Source organism: Argiope bruennichi, chromosome 3, assembly GCF_947563725.1.
Source record: "Argiope bruennichi chromosome 3, qqArgBrue1.1, whole genome shotgun sequence".
NCBI classification, from domain to species: domain Eukaryota; kingdom Metazoa; phylum Arthropoda; class Arachnida; order Araneae; family Araneidae; genus Argiope; species Argiope bruennichi.
Window position 1 is genome coordinate 124,455,942 of NC_079153.1, and position 26,253 is coordinate 124,482,194.

Below are 26,253 nucleotides of genomic sequence, written 5' to 3' on the forward strand. Positions count from 1 at the left end.
GTCAACTCCACCTATACTTTTATTGTAATCCAACACACGACTGCTGGCTTTGCAATGTTTTATTTAGTTCTTCAATTTTGTTATCCTTTACATTAAATTTCAATTTAAGCAATGCTGACAACATTATATCATCTTTTATAACTATCCATTTTATGGCAGAAATTTTTTTTCAATTATAGTAGCTTGCTTTATATTAGCTATAGGAATATAGTTTTAAAGTAGTGAGTGTTTTTTTCTCACTAACGTGCATAAAAAACTAACTAAACGTGCATATCTGCGCACTTGTAATAACGACCAGGAAACCTTTGCGCATTTATGCGAATATGATGCAAATGCTCGGATTACAACTATATTCTTCATAAATTCTCAGTTTTCAGATGTATTATCATGCACTTTTAATTATTAAATTGTATGAAGAAATTGGAATAAGTGAAATCTTCAAGCCATTTTTTATAAAGGTAAATCTAGAAATTTTCTAAGACATTCATTATTAATTTTATGTATCTTCTTTATCAAGCACACGCATCTCATTTCTTACACCATTTTACAAAGAAAATCTATCATATCCTAGTTAAATAACTTTCTTACATTATTCTTCTAGTTTATCATAACGATATCGTAATCGTCGTCACTACATAGCACAAGAAAAAGGAGGATAACTTTGTACTAGATCTGCTTTATAGCAATTTTATGCAAATACTCTTTCCAGTATAATAAAAAAAATGCTAATTTGTATTCGTCAGATGATATCCATCAGATAAACGCGGCCTAATAAACCAGACCTCAATTTGTTATCGCCGATCAGATGAAAAAACTTCTCCTTTTATTTTTTCAAAAACAATACTATAAAGCAATTGTAACAAGTATTTTACAACATCTTGCGTTTCGTGAATATGTAGATATGAATGTTTAAAAAAATGACAATGTCTAAACACTTAGATCGAAGATACCATTCATAAAATATTATGCATTGTTTTGCTTCATGTACTGACAAGAAAAAAAAATCAAGCACAAACAAGTACATGTTACATAAAATATTGTCTAAAATCTCGTATTAAGTAATAATTTTAAAACTGAAAATATTTTTGCCTAAATAAAAATATAAATATTATTTTTCTGCTTCCAAAAATGAATACTGCTTCTGGTATTTACACTCAAGTATGGAAATATGAACAAAAGCATTAGCATTAAGCTAGCATTAAAGGTTTAAAAAATAGTTTGCATTAAAAAATTAATTTTTAAATATAACCCTATAATGTATATACGAAATTTTGAATGCCAAAACCAATTGGAAAAGAATTTTTAGATATCAAAATATTTTTTTATTATTTTTTTGCATTTAATTCTTCCAAACTAATTATAATATTTAAAAAAACACTTACTTTGATGTATTACTCATAAAATTACTTAATGAAAATTCATATTTTTATACCCTAATTTTAATATATCATCATTAAAGATTCGGAGACAAATTTATCATCCCACAAATTTTATATGCTATTAGCTAAGAATTTTTGGTTTATACGATTTTTATGATCAAATGTCGAAACATTTTATCACAAAATCAACTTGTATTAGCTTATATTATTGATTGATTATCAGTTATTGCTTGATATTTTAAAGCTGTTTTGCCTCTAAGAGATCTTGAAAAAAATCTTATTTTGAAGAAGTTACTGAAATCAATATTAGTATATCAGTATATACAATCATCTAGCGTCATCCGTAACACGGGGTGGGATTAAGAATACCCCCCCCCCTTTTATCTGCATCACTATCGGATGCTCAAATCCTAATGTTTGTTTTGGTGTCAACTAATTCAATAAAGGATTTTTTTATGTTTAAAAGACTAATTTATCGGTTTATGAATAACCCTAAACATGAATAAATAATATTTATGCTGATTTATTATATTCTCCCTCTATGGACCAAACTGAAGGTTACTATTAATATTTTCTATCGGTACACATTTTTATTTTGTATTCGACGTTGCATTTTTTTCTGTTTGTCTATCACAATTGGTTTCAATCCGATTTTAGGAATTAATTTTGATATGAGTGTTTGTGAACATTATGGATAGAAAAGACCCCATTGTAAGGGAACAAAACTTCTAATGTTATTATATATTTATATTTAAAATGAACTGCAAATATATCTCATTTTAATTTCTTAAGCACTCTGCTAATGCACATGATGTTTCCTGTATACATGTATATATCAAAATATGTAACTGCTACCCTGCTTTTCGACGTTTTTTTCTTGTCACATATTCTATATTTTAATTTTCGTGTCATTTTATTTTTATTCCATTCGTTTCTCTCACAATTTAATTGTCCACTATACCTGATACCATTATGTCAAATCAGGCACTCCAGAAAGCACTTATTTGCTGGATACCTATTATTTTCGACTTCATATTGCGATATTTCCTTATAAAGATGATATCCATGACAAATAACGACGGACACACATCGGTGAGTGACATAAGGAAAGCGAATTATTTACTTACTGGAGCACGATGTTTCTTAGGGCAGGGAACAACGGGCCATTCACTTTCTGTTAATGGATCCGAGTAAGAGACAACGTGCTCTATGTCGCAAACTTTCTTAGGTCAGAAGTTGAAATGGGAGACCCATTGTGTGCGCCGGTGCATATAACTGGACTCTGCACAAGACAATGTCAAAAGATATTTTTGGAAAGCACACAGAACTTTCACAAATGCAATGAAACTCGCACACAACTTTCACAAAAAAAAGTACGTAAAGATCAATTAAAAGGTCAAAGCTCTTGAATATATGTAGCATGCGAATATTAATACTTCGAAAGAAGCGTTTTAACATATTTTGCTTTGCACTTTCCTAATGTCATTAACCTTAGCAAATAAGAGAGAAAAATATTACTTCTTAATGATTTTTTTTTATTATAATAGTCACGATATAGCTATAAATAAATTCTCATTAAAAGCTTAGAGGTTATTTCTCTTTTCTAAAGTTAAAATAGAAAAATTCAAAAAAAATTTTTTTTTCTTCCTCTATTTCGAGTAAACAATATTCCATGTTCAAAAGAAAAAAAATTTGCTTTAATATGACCATAAAAAGCAAATTAATAATTTGATTTTATAATCAATTCATTTCTTTTTTTATTATAAACAACCTTTTCTATAAACCTGACAAGCAAGCATATAACAAACGGTAATAAATAACAATAAAAGCACTTACAAAAAGAAATTACGAAGAAAAGATACTACGTCAAAGTTAATGCCTTTTGTGAATGACATAGATTGTAGCTTTGATTTTATATTATTCATTATTAGTAGTTTTATTATAAAAGATATTCTTATGGGTTAAAAATAATGAATTATTAGTTTCATAAAATAAAAAATTAAATAACTTTGAGGAACGTTCTGAAACCCAAATGAAGTTTTTATGCGATGTTCTGTCTATTTATAAATTTCTTGATTACATATTTTGTACTAGCCGCCTTTGGCGACCAGCCTGTTCGCCAATTTTAATGTTCGTTAAAATTTTAATAATTAAATATTTTACGCAATTCCAACTTTAATAGATTCTTCAGCAAAATATTTTAAAACTTCAAATTTTGATAGTCATATAATTCACTCATAATATTATAAAGGCCTTCAGTCATAACGTGATATGTATCTCTCTAATTTTCTGTTACCCCTCGTAGAATTTATGCTTTAAATTAAAGTGTAAATGATTAATCTGCAATTAATATAATAATGTTTTTTACTGAAACAAAGCATTTTTTTTAATAATATGATTACTGATAATAGAGTCACTGAGCGTTTAAACTTTATGGGCACTAAAGAATATCTTTTTTAATTTATGTAATATCTCAAGTATTTGTCAACAAACTTTTCTCAGATTCATCATGAACAGATCGATTCATTAACAATGTTTAATTTTAAATGCATCAAACACTAAGAAAATAAAATGAATCGTTTAAAATAATCAGTCGAAAACAGGTTTAAAAAAACTACTTCAAAAACGATGTACTTAAAACTATAAGCATATACAAAAAATATATATAACTAACATAAATACAATTTAATTACAAAAGCATGCAACTAACCTAAAAATAATTTAAATCATTGAAAACAGGTTAAAAAAAAACTACATAAAAACGATGTACTTAAAACTATAAGCATATTCAAAAAATATATAACTAACATAAATACAATTTACTTACAAAAGCATGCAACTAACCTAAAAATAATTTAAATCGTCCGTTGATAATGGTTGTCCTGGCAACAATCGGAACACAATGAGCATGCGTGAATTTTCTTCGCCAATTACGGTAACGCAAATGCGTGAATTTTTCTACGCCAGTTGGGGTAACGCTATGCAGATTATACATTTTTAATTTCCTTTATTCTGTGTTATTTTAATTCAAAAGTACTTCAGAATGAATCTGAAACATGGATTAATTAACAATGTTTAATTTTAAATGCATAAAACATTAAGAAAATAAACAGAAACGTTTGAAATAATCCGCCGAAAAACGTTAACCCTAGCCTCATTACTGTTGGGAGAAAAAAAATACTGAAGCCTTACTCATTTGGCGGTGGGGAAAATGGAAGATTTTTTTGGCGGAAAAGTTAGTTTTTAATTAATAATTAAAATTCTAATTAAAATCTCAAAAAAAGGGACCCCAGGTGCACATTCCCGACCTCTAAGGTATACATGTACCAAATATGATAGCTGTATGTCAAATGACCTTGCCTGTAGAGCGCCAACACACACACACACACACACACACACATTGAGCTTTATTATAAGTAATAGATATAGATTATCAGCACCAGAAAAATTGAATATATTGTTCGTTAAAAAATAGCTTGATAAAAAAAAATAGGAATGAACATTTTCAAAATATTTTAAAACATCTTTCTGAAGCTTTTTCTCTAAATATTAAATAATAAATAAAATTTTTATTACACATACTTCCGTCTTTTACAGTTAATTTTATATCTTTGTTATATAATTATGTCTCATATTTTCTTTTAAAAAAATTTAAGTTAGTATCTTTATTTATTTTTTTAAATTCAAGAAAGATAATTACGATATTCCATTATCTGACTAAATATACGCTGGCTTTTGTTATTAATATTGAAATTTTTCTTTCAATTTTCAGGTCTTCTGCTGGTCAGGGGAATTCATAGTGCGGAAAAAAGCGTGAAGGTAAGATTATTTATCTTTGTTTGGTGTCTCAAACAGAAAATTAAAAGCCTACACATTACAAAACTAAGCTCATATTTTTTATAAACACACTTGATAATAAAATGAAATAATTCTTTGTTTCACATTAGGCATATACAATATAAGAATTCGATTCGGTTACTTGTTATGCTGATGAAACAAATCTTGAACAGAAATTGAAACAAGACGAATTAAAACTAACAATATTTTAAGATACTATGTGTACAGATATTAATTTATTATGTTACGGATTTTATGTCGTGCTAACAAAAAAGTTTGACTTAAATTGCCTTTATTTTGAAGGCCATTTTTTTCATTAAAGATTATCTGAAGTGTTTCTGGAAATAAATTATAAAATCGGCAGTTATATATATAAATATAATGTATTATGTAGTTATATATTATAATGCATTTTAAATAGATACGATCAGATATTTAATCTAGATGTGAAAAAAAAATCTTCCATATTCGTTATTATTTCAAAAAATGCATTTTTTTTTTCTTTTTGATGAGAAATTGAGAGAGATAGTATTGCTTGTTAAATAACAAAATTTCAAAAAAAAAAAAAAAATGCGAACTTTAAAAAATTAGAAAAAAATAATGCAAACTTTTAAAAATTAAAAAAAAATTACATTAAAAAAATTTACGAAAATTTAACAATATCATACAAATTAAAATCAAGTATTATCGATGGTTTGAGAATTCAAATAGTTTGAAGTAACAAAACAGTTAGTACTTCCTTGAATTCTTTCAATAGTATTTCATTTACAACTATTAATTTGCTATTTTATGAAAATAATAATAATTTATATCTCTAACTATTGTCGTCAATATAAACCAGCAAAATTTTTATTTCATGGATTTAGGTCTTAAATTATTTAAATAGTTTTCAATTCCAAAATTCTATTTTGTCTGACCTCCACGCCCAGATCTTACTTGCACGTTGACTTTTAAACAGGAATTTGGATTGAAAGAGAAATTCTATGCAAAGGAGTAAACAAAACATGTTCTAATTAAAATTGGGTTATGAATGGCGTCCTTGGAAGCGCATTCGGAATGGGTGATACAAAGGTCACTTTTCCGGAAACTGGTGCACAGTATACAAAGAGAAATGGTAATGATAATCAATGGCTCCTGGACAGCTTTATAACAAGGAAGGCCGAATAACTGATCAAATAATCAAACTCGCATTCTTTCGCTTTCATTGTGGCAAATAGAAGAAAACTTTGTTTGTCAAAGGTTATCGTTTGAATGAAAAAGAAAACAATGCTATCAAAATAATTAAAACCTTATTACATGCATAGTAATATTCACAAAAAATGACTTGAACACGGGTGCCTTTTTTGTTTCAACCCGTTCAAGATTGTTATCAAATGCAGTCATGAATGAATGTCTCATTAACATACAGTTATTATCACATCTTCAAAAGGAATCGGACCGAGTCTGTGCCACTCACAACAATCATTACGATTTCCGCACTGTTACGTAATCTTCAACTCACATTCAAAGTTATAATTTAAATATTGCTTAGAGAGTTCTTTGCACGGCCCATTTAATCCAATTATCATTGCTTGCGACAAAGTAGCCGTAGGATTTCGCAACTATCCAACAACTATTATATCACGCTTTAACAGAAACATCATTGGCGATGAGTAATCGATGAATAAACATCGATGAATGCTACTGAAGAGGCTGCATTCCGGAAAAAGTAGTTTCAAGGGCAGACAGCTACAGGGTGTTTCTCACCAGAAGTAGGACTGAAGATCTGGAACAAAAGGAATAGTTCGACACACAAAGGCATCGGGGCTCAAATTCGGCTTTTTTCGTCTGGGATGCCGATAAAAAAGTGCCCACGGTTCGATGAATAACAAGCTTAAAAACTTTCCTGAGGTCCTCCTTCTGTTTTACTTTTTCCTGACATCTGTGATTTCGTCTGTTTTGTTAATCTATGCTTCAGGAAAAGACTGGAGGTAATGAATGCTATTAGAATGGCACTCGACACAAGTCAATCAAGTCAAAAATTGTTTATAGATATTTCTTCATTTTAAGGGGGTATAAAAAATAAGAAAATTTCTTTACTCAAATAACTTGATCTTGATAACAAATACGGAAAAGTATTTTTTTTTTTTTTTTAATCTCACATAAAATAAATTTAAATATGGTTATGCAATTCACAGAAAACGAAGCAAATGCATGCTAATATTTTTAGAAAACTTTAGATTTTTTTTAAAAATGAATATAAGTAACTTCTCAGTGAAAAAGGAACAAGAAAAGGTGAATTAATTAATTCACAAAGATGAATTAAGTGATTAAGCATGGTTTACGGATACGCAGATATACAAGTAAAGTAAAATCACAAATATGATGTCTTTGAAGTAGAAGTTTTCTATGAAAAATAGAAAAATCAAAGCATCAATATAAAAAAAATATATCTTTCCGCCGTCAATATTATTTGTAATTTAGTTAAAACTATAGTGCAGCGTGATTATACGACTATGCAGTGGCGTAGCATAGCGGGGGTGGCGGTCCACCCCGGGCTGCAATTTTAGGGGCAGTAAAATTTCACAATAAATAATAATGTAATCTGAATTAAAAATGGCAAGAAAACAAATCTTGTAATCTAAACTAAAAATGGGAAAATAAACAAAAAAAAAAAAAAAAAAAAAAAAAAGGACAAATATTTAGCGAAACAAAATTTGACACTCGGTCACAGAGAAAATCATACCAGCGCTAATAGAGGTGATTTTTTTAGAGTTAGTGCATTTCATAGCAAAGTATGATCCTTTATTTCTTGAACAATTTGTAATATCTAAAATAGGTATTAAAATTTCAATGCCTAATATGTCACCAGATATTCAAAACGAATTTATTGAAATTTTAGGAGATAAAGCTAGCCAACATAACATCCAAATATTATTCTATTATATTCGACAGCCCTCTGGATGTTTTTCACAAAGGCCGAATAAGCCAGGTATTGAGATACATATTGATTGATAATCAGGAAATATAAGCAGAGGAATCTTTTATATATTTCATTGAAACAAAAAATAAAATTTTTGAAGGAATTTCAAACATGATTTTGTACAATTTAAAAGTTCATAGTCTTGATATGCAGGGAGCAGGATATATATACTGCAGAGAGCAAGCACATGTAATGCTGCTTTTATGGTTGGGAAGTATTCACGAGTTCACCAAGGAATAAATGTAAGATGAATTTTTAAGGCTTTAATTATTATACCTAAAGATGAATTTTTAAGGCTTTAATTATTATTATACCTAAAGATGAATTTTTAAACTTGCTCAAAACATTCGTTAAATCCAACTTGTTAACATGCTGCATTATTGGAGGCGAGTTTAGCAACTGTTTTCGGTACAATATAAGGCTGCTATTTGTTTTGTTGTTCCTAAAAGCATCCTAATTTTCGATAATTCAAAAATAATGCATAAAAATATCCCATAAACTTTTCTAATGACTTTTAATAAGACAATATCTCAACAAATGTCATAATTTTAACTTCTTATATTTTTCTACGATAAATGATTCCACAGGGAAAGAAAATACATCTTCTGAATATCACTAAGAAAATTCTTAATCGTCACATTAATAATAACGATACAAAAATAATTGATCATTTGAAAATTTAACTAACTCTGAGAAATTCTAGATAAACTAAAGAAAGGAAAGTAATAAATGATATAGTCGCAAGGCAACGTAATTCCGTGTGTCATCCATGCATTTAACTAAATTTTACACAATATGCATACACCTATCATCAAACATCCTTTTCTGTGCTTAAATTATTTAGATTGTGCGCGGTTTTTTAAAAGAAAAAAACAAGTTACTATACAAATGGAAATAAAAACTAATTATTATATTATTATTTTTTTCAAATATTGAATATAAAAGTCATTGAAAATTTCATTTATCTTTTACAGCATGGAACATCAAGTCCATGGTTTCCATCTGGTCCACCACCGGCAAAACCTCCAACAGAGGCACCAGTAGCACTGAAAAAAGTGCTGCCTCTGGTTTCTTTTGACTGTAAAGGTAAAACGGGGTATTTCCCCGATGCCAAATTCAACTGCGAAGTGTTCCATTACTGTAAACCTGATGGAACCAGGAACACTTTTCTTTGCCCGCCTCATTCCTTATTTAATCAACTTTCTATGGTCTGTGAGGAAACATCTCCACTCAATTCCAAGATTTGCAAAGAAGGTTCCATTGGCACCAAAAAAGAAAAAATAAAAGAGGCCAAAAAGACCTACAAGTCTAATGCAAAGTTTACTTCTAAAAAGAAGTATGTGGAAGACTTTTCTAAACAGCACCGAATTAAACCTGTCCCAGTTTTGAACAACACTAGATCTAATTTTGAAAACACGAAATCATTTGAAGAACTTCTGAGTTACGGACATCAGAAACCAACATTTTATTATGAGGATGGATTCAGTTACGATGGTGATCTAGTCAAACTTCCAAAATCCACCGTGAAATCTGTAAAAACCGCACCAGCTGCATTAACAACCCGCAAAACTTCCGTAACCATTAGTGGACAGCCAAATAATTCGAAATTTTCTAAGTTAGAAAGCATTAGCATCGATAGAGAAATTTTACAGCCAAGTGAATCAATACAAGATGATGTCTCAGTGGAATATGATGCCATTGAAGGAAGGAAAGTCCGACAGCATAAAAGAGTTGGAAGAGTTCTTAACGTTGGAGAAGCTCCACGTTTATCTCATAAAGGAAAGGTGAATATTTAAAAGCTGAACAAATACTTTAATTATTAATTCCATTTTAAATTTTCCTGTCTCCACCGATGTAGTATTATTCCTATCAATCATTGAAATATTTAAATTTGAAAATAAATGTCCTGAATACGACATAAATTATAATTTTATACTTTTTTCCTGATATACATAGGTGCTTATTAAAATATTATGGAAATTTCATATTCTTTTGATGTCAAAGGTTATTTGGTAAGGAATTTCTAAAAGTACATTATTTTTAAATATGATGAAAATATGATAGAATGTCATTCTAAAAGAGATTGGAATGGAGATGGTATCTATTCTAACAATTACCCATCGTTATTCGAAGTTCCAGTAATTCAAAATTTCTAATTCTTTCCCAGTAACTTAGCACGTTTAATACTTTATGATTTTTTACATCAGTAAAGCTGATGATTGATATCTTATCTAAAAACTGCGAGCAAATTAAATAATCTCGTTTCAAAGAAGTCATATCGCTTTAAGTCTTGTTTTAAATGAAAAAAAATTAAACATTCTGAATGAATTTTAATTTATTTCTTTTATTATGTTATTTATTTATTTAAATTTTTATTATTTCATTATTTTTTAATAATAGGCAAGCCATCGAACTTGTATTCGTACCACAACTACTGTGTTATATAACTTTTTGCCTTGAAATAAATAGATATTAATGTCATTTTGTATTTATTGGGAGAAATGTTTGTATCGCTTGAATCACAAAATATCTTACTTCATTATTTTTCGTTGTTACTTCTTTATTTTTTTACGAACTAATAAACGCATTTAATCATAATATTAACATTTCCAAATAGTGAGAAATTAAATACTGAATGTATTAAAATATGCAATCACAATATTAATACGCTAAATTTTGATTTTTTTTTAGAAATGTAGTATTGAAAATGGCTTTTACTTTTTACAAATTTGTTCTATATATTTATCTATTCAAAGTCTACTCGCATATCCCCTGCTATCACGAATCTCGGACCCATAGACTTTGCTAATTACTCTGCATCAAGTAGTATAAATCACAATAACAAATTATCTCTACTATTTTACCATGATATAAATATTTAAATTATTTTCGCATATAGTGCGAGATTATTTCAAAATTTTATCAATAACTTTATTTTGATAATTGAAGCTATTAATCCATTTTTTTAATTAGTAGATAAAAAATATATTTAAATGAACTTGCGTTCAACTAATCTTAACAATTCATTATTTTCCACAGCGTCAAACACATTCTCATGTATCGGCCCGCTCCCCGACCGAAAATCCACCCGAAGATAGCACTAGATCACCGACATCGAGTTCAACGGCCAGGAGTACCACCTTGCCTAGTTTGTTCTCAGCCGATCGGAGCAAAGCAAGGGATTTCCGAAAAAGAAGGAGGAACTTGAACAGGAGAAGGAAATTTCAAAAGACAAATGAAACCACCACGGAAGCCACTGAGATCCTGGATACTACGACAACGACTCAAAGCACACTTACAACAAAAGAAGATTCCAGGGAAGCTTCTAAATTTGATTACTCCAGGTAAAAGTGCAGAAAAATTTGGTCATTTGGTTTTTTTAAGAAATTTTAATTGTTTATTTTCAATGTATTTTTAATTGAAATGTTCAAAGGGCATAATATTATACTTGCAACCCATTTTTTTAAAACTCATTTATAAATTGATATTTCTTATTCGTAGCATGAGATATTCGAAAAGAAATCTGTTGATGACTTGATATGTGGAAAAAAAAGATTTGCTTAGGGTCGTTGAACAAGTTATGGGCTTTTAATAATTTGATATTTTGTTAAGGTTCTTAAGAATATTTGTTAGGAATATGGATGTAAAAAAAATTAAGGCATTAAGGTGTTCAAGTAAATGTTAAAGCTTATTAAAGTAAAATAAAGAAAGAAATCATTCTACGATCACCAATTACAACAAGTTATTTCAAACTATTGTATTTATCAAGGCTGACCTGAGCAAGAATGGGGTTTAGTGTAAAATTGATTAGCGAGGCCCTAAAACAAAATCCAAATAACAAAATAATGATTTATTATTTATTATAAATTGATATCGTAAGGTCTTAAGGAATATATAAAAACGATAAATATTTAATCAATAAATTATTTTTGGAAATACAAATTTCTTAACACACAAAAAATTAATTTCTTCAAAAAGTTATACAATACAGTTTAGAACCCAAATTATTAGAATAAGGTTACAGTATATAACTTTTGTTTCATTTTCTTAGATGCTGTGCAGCAAATTATTTGATAATATTATAACAATTAAGTTCTTTGGCTTATTCAAATTCAATAGATAAAACTTCCAAGGATGTAAATCATTCTGGCCTAACATTGAGCTCAAGTTTTATTACTATTATTATTGTCAGTCTTAAGGAAGATTTTAGTTCATATGCGATAATTGATAAAGCCAATACATTTATCAAAAAATAATTAAATTTGGATGTGATTGAACAAAATTTTGAAAAAAGTAAACATTTGTAATATGGTGATCATGGAAGGCAAAACTCGATGATAAATTTTAATTTCATTAAATAAATTAACGCAATCAATATTGTCTTTCAAATTAGCAATCAAGGCTTTTCAATAATTCTTGATTGCTACTTCTTCAGGCAATGTGCGAATATTATCTAAATTATATATATAAAAAAAATATCATATAATGATTTTTTTTACTTCATGGTCATGACAAATTTGGAATACAATTAGAACTATGTAGTCGGAAACTCAGAACACCCACCTGACTTTGGATCGGTGGAAATGAAATGGTCTCAAATAGAGGATAATATTCAAATGTATGCATATCCGGATTCAAACAAACAAAACCAGCCGGGGTGATCTCTCAAGAACTTTCTTGTATTCTCTCTAATAAATATTTAATGGCTCTAACTTCCGCATAAAAACTGTGGACTTTAGGTACGTCATGAACGCGCGAGTGCTCAGATTTTTGTTTTATAGCACGCATACAGAATGGCAGACAAATTTACTGAGAATGGATTTTGCTCAATGTTCTGTAGTAATCTGCAAATTCGGTTTAAAGACTATGTGCCGAATTTCATCTGTCTAGTTTTAAAGATTTTTGAGTTAATGTGTTCTTAACCAGATAGACAATACCAAATGAAGGAAATGATACCAATGATACCTCATGAAGGTCTCAAAAGAAAAGAACGACAAAATCCCGAAATCGTTTCCTTGATTTGTATAATAATTTCTCTTGGTATATTTCATATATGAGAAGGTTAAAAAAAAAAGCATTCTCTTTTACAAAATCAGTAAATGGTGGGGGGAATTCAGAAATGCGATGCTTTATGCGCACCTCCACCGGGCCGGTTCTTGTGCTTGTAGTTCCACATTTTCCTTTGATACACAAGTGACTTCTGTTTTAAAAGTAATCTTAGTCTCCTCTTTTACCCTAATTTATAATTAGAAAAGTAATTCCTTAGAATAAAAGGAGTCGTGCTGTTTTACAATGCAAGAATGTAATTAAAGCAAGAAAAATTTATAAACTCAAATTTCCGTCCCTTCTATTCAACAAGAAAGCCGAAATCTGTTACATATATATAAAACATTTTATAGTAATTTTATTTTAACATCAATCCACATAAGTTTGATATCATTACCTTAAAAAACTATCCAATTTTAATACAGCAAAATTAAATGTATTTTAAAATTATGGACTGAAATTGGCACAGTATAAAAGAATTTCATTTCCTACTTGCAGACACCAACACAATCCAAGTGGTAATAAATTGCATAAGTTTTAGACTTAATTGAATGATTTATTTCGTCATCATTCTGACTTCAATTTATTGATACATTTCGATACATACGTATTTTGATGGTGATTTTAGAGCTATGAGTAATACAGAAGACAAAATAAATACTTCATTTCTTTCTCTTTTTAATCAAACACTTTTTCAACGTTGGTAGGAATGCCATAGACTAATAAGGTGCCATAGCCCATATACTTAACTATAAGAAAAAAGAAAATTACGGAAGAGGCTTAAATTTTTTCATTCACGTAGATTCAGGCCCTTGGTGGTAATTTTATTGGAAACAAAGTTAGAAAAACAAGCCTTCATTAATTTAATGTACTTTGATTTTACAAGATGTGTCAACAAATTTACAAATGAAATAATGATTGAAAAGGAGAAATAAATAGTAACTATATATTTTATACATTATACCTATAAGCTTTTTTAATTATTATTTTAAATTCTGTTATGAAGCGAAAACACTTCCCTACAAAAAAGCAAAAAAAGACACTGAAGTCCACAAAAACTGCATTTTTTTTTCTAACAAAACAATCTAAATTAAACAATCAAATAACCAAGGCCACCTATCTGCTATTTCGTTGCAAAAATGGGCATTCATTTCTAAATTTACACCTTCAATGAGAACTATTTTGTTCCTTATTTGACAAAATTATCCGAGGTTAACGCCATAGGTAGAAACTTTTCATTGAATTCACAAACATACGTTTGATTATAAAAGATAGACATTATGATGAGGTGGGATTACTTGGAAATTAAATTTTTTATAAAAAAAATCTTTATGTAAAATTTTATAGTTTGTAATATGAAAGACAATATACATTTATCTATTATGATTTGGAGTTTTAATCCTTTTATTACATGATATAGTGCTACCATCTGATGTTTTAATTTAAAACTAATTCTGAAAATAAATATTCTGCGATAAATTTTTCCTTCTGAAATTGAAAATATCTAAGCTTGATTCATTAGAAGCCTTCATTATTTTATACAATTATGCTTTTGTTCTATTTGGATTTGTAGATTACCAAAAACAAATGAAAACGATAATAAACCGCAATTTTGACAAGTTTGTGAAACATATTCACTGGTTCTCAGAATAAATTATTTTGTATAATTTAACTAAGCATAGGTAACGTACCTTTTTATTTCTGATTGCATTTAGACTTTTTGATTGTTATATCATAGTTAAAATACTTCTGAGCCTAAATTTTCCTTTTTTCTTCTCCCAGAAACTATAGAATTCTAAAAAATGTTTAGTGATAGAAATATTAAAATTGGTCATCGCATATAGTTAGGAAATTTATTAATAAATTTTTGTTAATCAATTTATATAATAAAGCGATTTTGATATTCTTGATTTTTTTAGAGCTTTGTATCTTAGCGTGCAATCATTTTTGAATAGACCGTTGCTTGAGAAATTCATTCGAAGATGAAAGTAAAAATTTTAAAGACACGCATATGAATTTTAAAAGGATCTGAAATACAGAAATTAATCAAATAGACGAGGGAAGCAGCTACTAAGGGAAGAGCCTCGAAATTTCAATATATTCTTTCACAATATTTTCCGATTCTATTTATTTTATGCTTTCGCTTAATTTACAAATGGCATACATTCAAACTAAATTAAAATCATATCAAATATCAGTTAAATGCTAAAAGATTTTAATTATTTTTAACCCTAATTAATTATTTTTTACAATTTTTCTATCACTTTATTAAATTAAATGTTAAAACTTTATCTTAATCCTATTTATTCTTCTTTCACAAATTTTATGTTTAAAGATTTTTAAAAAATTACATTGTTTTATATTTTTTTAAAAAAAAGGTCCTGATTCTATAATTAAGCAATATTTGAATTGTTCTCAAAAGTTTTTTCTACCATTTGGTTAAAATTGTTTTAAATTTTAATAGTTTCTGTGTAAAAACTCTGAAACCAACTGTCTTGCAAGTGCACTGCAATTAAACGTTTTGTAAGATTATCAGAACTTTTTACATATAAAACTATTAATGCAAACGATTAATTAAAAATATCTCGCTTTGGAAGTAGAAAGGAATTTTCTAAAGTGTGGGCGAAGATGCTTAAGGACCCCTAAAGAACTTAATCTGGACCTGCTGGAATATGTCCAAAATGAAATATGCACGTCTTTTTAGGTGTAGAGTATTTTGGGGGAACTTTCGTCATTTTTTTGTGTGTATCAGCTGCGCAAAAGTGTAAAGAATTTAATAATATAATTCATATATTTAATAAACTTTATTGACAAATATTCAAACTTAAGTCATAAAATCTGAAAAGGGAAATCTACAATTGCATTTAAAATAATCTCGGAGAAGTGTCTAATTAAATTTTATACAACCCCTACTATGTTTCAATTAATTTTACTCAGTGAAAAGACAAAATATTTTATTTTTAGAAGGAGAATAAATAGCACCAGAAAGAATCCCTACAAAAAAGAAAATTCTCAATCGTGGCTTGGATTATCGAAATCAGGTCAGGTTGAGCCATACACTTTACCACCTCTTCCGGTACCAGAAGATGACCAACAGGAAACAACTACAAACACCATCGGTAACGGAGAGCCCGTGGCACAGCTAAAAAAGAAATTCCCAGAGAAAGGAGGCAGAACTAGAAATCCTTGGTACAAAACAACTCCTATTCCTGTAGATGATTTGATTGAAATAAAATTTGGCGAGAAAATTTCAGGTAAGTCTCTTGCAAGAAATATCTAACTACATAAACTTTTAGAAGACAAAACATATAATTATGCACTTTTATACTGAGTTGATTAAGCAGTGAAAAAGCATACAGTTCTGATAATAAAACAAAGACTTTGGAAGATTTTTTCTGTATCTATTTAAGCAACCCAGTCTCCATCTCCTAAATTTTTTTTAGAGTAATGAAATAATAAAAGTTGATGTAAAATCCTTAATCTGAAACATGCTAAAAAATAAGGTTTTGTTTATTTAAAAATTGGTCACATATTTGCATTTTTTAAAAAAAATCATAGAAGTTTTTTTTCTAAGTATTTTTATCAATAATTTTGCATTAATATCACAAAAGTGACTCAGAAAGAAATATTCGTGTAACAATTTTCACAAATAAACATTAAGTTACATATATTATATGTATTTCTTAAATTCAGTTTAATAATTTGGTAAGAACATCTATGCAAAAATTTGAAGCTTGGAAAGATCTGAAAACTATCAATGAGAACTGAAAATTTTAGAGATTTGAATTTTGTACCTTCTCTTTTTCCCCCCTTTTCTATCTTTTCAATTTTCACTTTCAGCGAACAGTTTTCAATAAGCGTGAAACAACAATTTGCCCTGCAATTTTTTCATTCTCATTTTGAATACATACTTTTTTTAAAAAATTTGAATCATTCGATATTCAGTTGAAATAAAATCAACTTATTTTTATATCTCTCTATATACACATAAATAAGATCTGCCAAAAGGGTCCAACAAGCAAGGTCTAATATCCACAAGCACAAAAAAAAGTACAATTCTTATAGGAATGTAGGTTTATCGTAAAACATAGTAAAGTATCGCCTTTCTGCTACCATTTCTTCCTATTTCAAAGAATATCTTGCCCAAAATGGTCATTTCTAAAACTAATTTAAAGTGAAGCCAGTAATTATTTATCTTACAAGAGATATCAGTAGAAAGAATTATTTCACTTATGAAAAGAGATAAGTACTTCTGAACTTAATAAAAACTGAAATTTTATTATTCCATATTCTAATTTTTCAATGTTTTTTAATCTAGCTGCCAAATCTTTGTAAAATCCACTCACTCCAAATTGTTATTCTATTATGTAACTACTGAGTTTTTGGAATTCCGAAATATTGTACAAAATACTGCCGTTTTATATTTTTATTGAGCCACAAATTTTGACACCTTGAAATAAGTGAATATAAAAAGATGTTTTTCCTTTAATAATACTTAAAAATACTTTGTAATAACATCCTCTCGTAGAAAACATTTAAAAACAAATGTTATATTCATAACATTACTCTAAAAATTTACATTTTAATAAATTATTTTAGACATAAAAAAACCTTTTATTACTTCATTACTATTGTTTCATATATTAATACCAAAGTTTTTCAAATAATGAAGTTACAGTGAATGTAGTCATTTTAATAAATTTTTTGACATTTCAGAATTGTATCACCAGCACTATCATACTAATACCAAACCAGAATCAAATCCAACTGAACAGAAGGAAGTTCAAGAATTTAAGCAAAAGTCTTTTGTATCCAAGGAGCTTGTTCATGATGAGTATGACAAATATCTTCCACAGGATACTTCTTCTTATGATGATAAAAATGATAAAGGTAAATACAGAAAGGACAAACAAATTAGTGACATCGATGATGTTTACCATCTATTTCACTCTGACAACAAAAAACACCAGCCAACTAAAATTGAAGATTTGTTCCCACCCCCAAGAGCAGAACCTAGGGAACAGAAATCTCTCCAGCAACACGAAACACAGCAATTATATTCTAGTGCAGAAAAGTCTGTGACTTCATCAGAAGAACGAACCACTGAAAGCCCATTCAAAACTACTAAAGCTTATGAGAGAAGGTATAGAACAAAAAGTTCTAGACAGCAAGGCGAAGGACAAAGATGGAGATTAAATAAAGACCGAAAAAGAATGAAAGGTCGAAAAATTGAAGTAGGTTCCACGTTTTCATTACATACGGAGTCTCCTGAATCTGATTCTCAGGCCTTACTACAAATACCAACAACAACGCAATCACCTGTGACAATTAGTGCTCTGAGCAGAAAAGAATTGCCAAAAACCACTACTTTAGCCCACCAACATTTACTCAAACTGATGAATGAATTCTTTGCTATGTCTTCTACCACCACAAAGGATTTGGCGGGAAAAGCATCAGAAACTATCGAAGATACAGTAACGCCTAATTCCAGAGTATCTGATGACGATATAGTCCTTGGATCAGAATCTACAACGGATGAGGTTGAAGAATTGCCACCAGAAGTACTAGAAGTCGTTGACATGCTAGCAGGTCAGTCAGATGAAGACAAAAAGGAATATAAATCAGATTCCAGTCATGAAATAATTAAGATTAGTGGCCCTTTAACAAACGACCATCTCAAACAAATTCTTTCAGATGATGTATTTGAAGCTATTCCCCGTTCCCCAAAAAGGAAAAAGGAAACCGTCAAAAAGATAGTCTTCGTTCCCCAAGAAGAAAAGGATGACTTCAAAGACGAATCGGAGAACATCGCAAAATTCACTTCTTTGAAGCTGCAACCCTTACTTAAACAAATGGCTTCTGTTATACCAGTAACTCAGAATCCTCCGAGACATCGACAACCAGCAGTATTAACAGCTAAAAAAATTCCTGTTCGAGTTATATACAAAGATCAATTGAGTGAGGCCAATGCTCAAAGAAAGCTACCAAAATCTAATTTAAAGATAATCCGTTCTCAGCTACCTAGTCCAAGTTTACAAATAATACAGAAAGGAAGAATTACGCCAACCCGAACTTACAGCCAACCACATCCAAAAAATTCTCAACGACTCCTGCATTCTAGACAGGCTCTTGTTTTGCAACCTCATTCTCTCTATCCACCTCATCCACCGCCTCTTCCAAAAAAATCATTGCCATTTAAAATAGGATTCCCTTTTGCTAGTGGAAATAGGCCGATATCAAATTTAAGATATGCTTCACACAGACGAAAGAGGTCTGTTTTAAACAGAGATCGCAGACAAATAAGACCTAATCCTCGCTTCTTTCCATTTCCAAGACCAGTATTCCCAACTTTTAATCCAAAATTTGTTCCTACTTTTCCACCTTTCAGAAACATGTTTCCTCCAAATGGCATGAATTCCGCAAGCTCCAACGTTAATCCTTTTACTTTCCCTAGATTTGAAGCTCCGAAACCAAATATTGGTGTTCCACCTATGTATAAACCTTCAAATTCTCCTCCAGCCCCAGTACGTCATATAACGCAGCATGGTGATCAAACAGTTATCGTAGAAGAAGTACCAGTTCCAATTCATGTAGAAGTACCAGATCCAAATTTCTTGCGCCCAGTGCATTCAGGAAATGAGCCAAAAAATCATTTGAATCCATATTCAAATAATCAATTTCGTTCTCCTTCTCCTCCCTCTATTCAATCTCCACCTCTATTACAAGGATTCCAGGGAAGATTTCCAATGACAAATAATTATCCGCCATACGGTATGCCTTCTAACGCTCAACCACCTGTTTTAAATTACCAGCCATCTGTTCAGTTCTCTCAACCACTTCCACCAAGTATAACTGATCAGCAAGGACAAGTGTTTGCTTTAGGAGTCACAAATACACCGTTTGCACCAGTAAAACCTTCACCAGGAAGAATTCCAAACGGTCCTCAAGGAATCACAGGAAAACCACCACTCAGACCTTTCCAACATTTCGATGTTCATGCAAATAACTATCCAAATTTTCCATACTTTCAAGGCGCCTTCACGACTCCTCTAACCATTGAACAGGTCCCAGGCAGATTGATGTACAGCGGTTACAAGCCACCTAAAACGACGGAGGAAGCTAAAATACCAAGAACTACAAGTCTTCCCCATCAAAAAGTTACAAACCATGCTGATCAAAGTAGTAGACGACCTCAACCAAGACCCAAACCAACACAAGCATATTACAGTCCTAGAAATCCTGTTCAAGAGCAACGAATGAATTATTATGCTCCTAATGTTGGATTTAATGTTCCACCAAAACCAAATCTTGAAGGAGTACCAAGGGAACATTCTTATCTTAACCAACCAAGGCCGAATCTAAACAATGTTTCACCATCACATACAGAAGAACCCCCTCCTCGTAGACGAAGACCAAATAGAAAGAGAAGACCACGTCCTCGAATGACAACAACAACTCCAGCAGTACATATTTCGAAAGATATATCTCCAACACCCATACCACCAGAACAAATACCACCCCCACCAGCAACTTATACAAGTATTCCTTTAAATTCAGCAATACCTAATTCCTTACAAAGCGCTCAAGAAAGTGCTAAAATAGTAGAAACAAGTAGTCACTACCCTCCTGCAGGCTATTATGGTAAAGATCAGCTAGGGCAATTTTTTGATTCATCATCAAAATCTTACAACAAGGGATCTACACCCAAGCCTTACGAACATAATAACCTTGCAGAAAGCACTTCAAGTGCCGAAACAGAAGAAAGCATATCCAGCGTGTCAAGTGAAGATCCTGATCAACCAGCTTTTGGAACAAGATTAAGATCGAAACCTCGAGGCTCAGGAAGAAGACGAAAAAGTCAACCAGTACAAGCTCCAACTGAAAGAACTGAAACACGAACCAGACCAAACAGCATACCAAATGAAATACAAAACAAAAATAAGAGAATTCCAGCGACTTCAAGCAACAGATCAGCAAGAAATAGAGAAAAGAACGAAAATATTAATAATCAAAGACGCCAACGAGTGTTACAGCACAGATCGCGAAATGCTGCAACAAGAGAGCCAGAAATACGGCATTTCAACAACCCCAACGGATTTTACAGTGTTCCTTCTGGCCTTCAGGATCTTGTTGCTCCAGAGAGACCTTCACAAAGTAACGGAAGAACCACTGATATGTTTGGTATTCCTCATCCATCTATGGATCAAAATGCGTACTCCATAAGGCCGGAAGGCAATGCAGGAGATTTTAACTCGAATTTTTTTAGCGTTCCCGCAGAAGTGGCAAAACAGCAACAATCACCATTACTCAGCATGAATATTAAACCAATTCCAGAATCTGCTAGAGAATTTTTTGAAGAAGCCGCGAAAGAATCATCAAAAATCAAAGAAAATTCTGAGAAAAAGGAAGAGGCTGAGCAAAATGAATCAAAAACTCCTACAGAAGAAACAAAGCCGCAACGTAATCCAGCAGTGCGAAAATTAAAAAAACCTAAGAGAAAAAACAGATACAATTCAAGAAATGAAGAAAAACAGAGTACTGAAGGTAATAGTGATAAACCTCAAACTATTCAGGAACAAAGAAATGCCTTAAGCAAAGAAAGAACAACCACTCCAGCAACCACTACATCAGAGCCACGTCCAGCATATATTCATACAACATCAAATACATCACCACAAAATGACATCAAAGAACAAACACCTGTTTTCAAACAAAGGACTCCCCTGCTGCCGAAGACCTTGCCTGATCTATCAAAATCGCTACTAGATGGGAAAATAGACATAAAAAAGTTGAATGCCACGATTTCTACTTCAGTGTCAGTGTCTGCATTCCCTCACCAACCAAACAACACAAGTTCAGAAGAAAATTCAAATAAAAAAGTTTTCTCATCTCAAAATGGGGGACTCGCAGTTGTAAGAAGCAATCCAAGAAAAAGGAAACCGAAGCAAAGACAATCCACCTTCCCAGAAGATGAAGATTCAAAAACTAAATACGATATAGCAGCTAGTGTCTTGGATATTATCAAAGCAACTACAGAAACAGAAAAAAATGGGGCAGGATTTTATTCTACTAGGTTCGATAAATCACAAAGTTCTTCACCCAAATCATCCACCACGTGATAAGCATATCAGTGTCTTTTCATAGGAAGGCATCACATGGACTACATTAGCTAGATTTTTAATGAAAATCATATGCTTTTACATTATTATGTCTATACCAGAATTATAAGTTTTCTAAACAAATAGCCATCAGGACCTTCGAGTTGAACTCTTCAAATGGTCCTATTTGAACTGAAAAGCATGTGTATGAACATAGTGAAAATGAAAAAGAGACATTAAAGTAGCCTTGTGTTGGTACCGAACTTTAAAAGACGTATCAAAGATATTTAAATTTTGTTTTACTATTCTTGCGAGCAAAAATAGTATGTTTGTTATATTGCACAATAAAGCTTTTTATTATTTTTATTGTCAGTGATATCATTGGAATGATAAAATAATAATCATAAATGGTGAATAACATAGGAACACTATAATAAAAAATATAAGTTAATATAGTGATATTTAACTACAATTATTGAAAAACTGATAAAGCAATAAAAAAAATTTAAATTTCATAAACTGATCTAGTGCAATCAGCATTAAATGCTTTAAAGCTCAAAACTGCAATTAAAAAATTTTAATTGTATGAACTGAAGAAGTTAGTACAAATAGAATATCTTTTCGGAGCGATTTGCTTCATATATAAAACAAATATAATCATTTCTTATTAAATCTTGTGGATTTATAATAACAATAAAAAAATATTTAGCAATATATCATTTATTTAAAAAAAAAACATTTTTTTTGTTTTAGTTCATTAGTATTGTTTGCAATTTCAAATTTACGATACCTAACGTAATGAAACTTTGAGCCAAAACTCATACCAACTGCAAATTATATATATTATTCAAGTTGTCTAAAATGACAAACATTATTTATTGACACACTGCTTCCCAAGAAAAATATAATTCTCCATTTCTTTCCCTCTAACAAAAAAAATCATATATGCGAAGATAATTTTGTATCATTACAAATATTACACTATAAGAAAGCATTAATTCGGAAGTTTTAAATGTAGCAATGTAATGGGATCTAATGGCTATTATTATAATTATAAATTATGCGGAAAAATCATTAACAAGAGAAAAATAAATTGCAATATTACGAATACTAACATGCATTTGTTAAAAGACCTGTAAAAAGAGTCGCTAATATAAATTTTAATCCTTGGGAAAAAAGTACGAAACTCTTTATGAAGTGCACCAAATATCAATACAGTTGTATTAACATTATATAGAAGTAGTTTAAATACAGAATTTTTTATTTAATATTCTTTTTACTGTAAACTATTTGCGATTGCTTTCGTAACTCATTATAAATATGCACGCAGAGCTTTTTCGGGCCTTGGTGACATGGTGGTAAGGTCTCGCTTCGGAGCCGGAGGGTTTCAGATTAGCGACTCGATTCCATCGAAGAACCGCCGAGTAAGAGGGTTTGGTGAACGGGGCCAAACGTCCTCAAGTTAGTGTAGTGTGGAAGTTTGAGAGGAGGTGCCAGCTCAGATGTCGCCCTCGTCATCTAAAAGAGTTCAAAATAAGGAGGTCCGTCCCAAAATAGTCCTAATGTTTCTTTAAAACGGGACGTTAATATAACTAAACTAAACTGTGTATTTTTCCACGTATTTGTTTTATATGAATGAATACTGATTTTATTAAAAGGAATTTAGGAAATAATTTTTTAAAAAGCTGAAAAGATCAATATGTTATTACTTTTGAAAAGGTGTGTGGTTATTCGGCAGGAAAACATACTCACCCTAATTAGGACAATTTTTCTTTTCGCCGTGTGGTTGATCATAATGATGTAGTAATACTGACTTGATGAACACTTTTATAATATATGCGCTAACTGTTTAATAAAACACTTTTATAAGCAGCATTATAAAACACTTATTATACGCCATGCAAAAAGCTTTGCTTCAGGATTCATATTTTGGAACACTCACTTCCATTCTGTGATCATTGCATTACCTGATTACGAGATTTATTGCATTTACCTGATTACGAGATTGAAAAGGAAACCAGAGGGAGTATTTCCTCAAACATGCTACCGCCATGTTTTGCATTACATGGATAAAGAAAGTGGCGCATTACTTTCGTTCATTTGAAACCAAAATCTGATTTAGATCTATAAACTTAGTGAACAGCTAGCGCCTTATCCCAAATTTCATTTTTTCGAAATCATTATTTTTCAAGTTATCACGAATATGCAAACCGATAAATGTAGATGACTATGTTAAAAAGTCGATATTTTTCGAAATTATGAAATTTTTATTTATTTTATTTTATTAATGTTTCGACAGGTTTCGTTATAAATTTTGTTTCGAAATCTATTTTTCTGAAATATTATAATGATTTTTATTTTTGAATTTACATACGTTTTAATGTTATTTTATATCTTTAGATGCTATTTTCACAAATTCTAATCTTTGATAGAATTTTCTTATGAAAAACCTCATAAATTAAAATCTAATGCATAATTTTTATTCAAACATGGTATAATTATTTTTCAATATTTTCTGCAGTTCCTGAACTAGGAAATAAGTAATCAGTAAAAGTAAAGTTTAGTGCACCTCTTGCTGCGCCAAAGATGCCAAGTCGCCAATAAAGATGGTGAACAAAGTAAACAAACACTTCTGCGGAATAGTTACGGTTACCACTTTCCGCAATACAATTGTGTTTTTTTTTACTGCTAAGTATTGTTTTTTTCAGACCAGCTGCGCCGGTCTGTTGGGTGCAGAGCAAAAATTAGAGCATGCGATGGCTTCGGCATCTGTAGAAAGCACCTGGTAGAATTTTTTAACTTAAAAAACATCCTACGGCTTCGCAGCAACGGGAGCGGGAACCTAGTAGCTTCGCTAGGACATTGAACATAAAGACTGTGTGGATAACAGGAACAGTACATAATCAATAGAAAAGAAAGAATGAAGGACGTTATAGACGTTATCCAATCCTTTCTTTCTGCAACACCAGATACTTCTATCGATTCTCTCATCCAAATCAATCCATTTCATATTCTGACCATACACCGGACATACACAGAAGCAATCAAACCATTCTCCATACAAAAATTCACACAAGCATCCTTACTTAACTTCATCAACTCGTAAAAAAATATTTATATTCCACTCATCCTTCATCCATTCTGCAGGTTCGAAATACTGTCTTCCATTCATTTACTCAACATCCATTCTTGCACAATTGCCGACATAACAAATTATCAAGGGAACCAACCGTTAGAACACTATACTCTGTTTCACCCTAACTTGGCAGTATTGTAAAAAGTAGAAAATGTGATGCTCCGCGTTGGGAAAGAGCTCCCCATCAATTCCGACTTTAAAATAGTTAAAATGCGCGGGAATTTATCAAATAATATCAGAAATTACAGAAATCCTTTTTTGATCAATATGTATTTAAAATTATTCTCAAGTTAGAAGTGATTATCTGTTAAGTATTTTGTAAATAAAGCGAACGAATAAAACTAAAAGATTGACATAATGAATTCCACTTTTGCTAGAACCGGTCTTCAAGGTCAAATATCTGGCGCGCTTTTCTTTTACGTTTCCGCCAACTCAGCTTCTTTCAGTTCGCAACCGTTATCATCTTTCGTATTTCTTTATTCTCGCTTTTTTACCAGCTGATATTTTCGATACTATTAATCACATTAGTAGTTATGAGTTTTGATTGTTGAATATTTATTCGATTCGTCATTTTTATTCACTTCTAAAATATCTGAAAAATAGAAAGTGTTATTACCGACTAAGCTGTGCACACCTTCAAGACGAGTGAAATCAACAAAAAGTGAAGCATGCAGAAACATATTAAATGTTTATTCTCGACTCTGAGAAAACCCTCAAGATTCTATCAATCAAATCGTCGATAAAATTTCGCACCTTACAGTTTTTTCGCAATGAACAGTTTTCTTTTTGAAAAAA

General features: G+C 30.6%; 1 protein-coding gene across 1 annotated transcript in view; it reads left to right on the forward strand.

Annotated features, from left to right (window-relative positions):
• LOC129963833 (uncharacterized) overlaps positions 1-22,688 on the forward strand; it is a 44,203-nt gene extending 21,515 nt beyond the window's left edge. Inside the window, exons 3-7 of the mRNA XM_056078406.1 lie at positions 5,152-5,198; positions 9,153-9,962; positions 11,218-11,522; positions 16,189-16,478; positions 17,941-22,688. Coding sequence (XP_055934381.1) covers positions 5,152-5,198; positions 9,153-9,962; positions 11,218-11,522; positions 16,189-16,478; positions 17,941-22,343 — 5,855 coding nt within the window. The 3' untranslated portion in view covers positions 22,344-22,688. The remainder of the gene's footprint in view (positions 1-5,151; positions 5,199-9,152; positions 9,963-11,217; positions 11,523-16,188; positions 16,479-17,940) is intronic.
• The last annotated feature ends 3,565 nt before the right edge of the window (positions 22,689-26,253 follow it).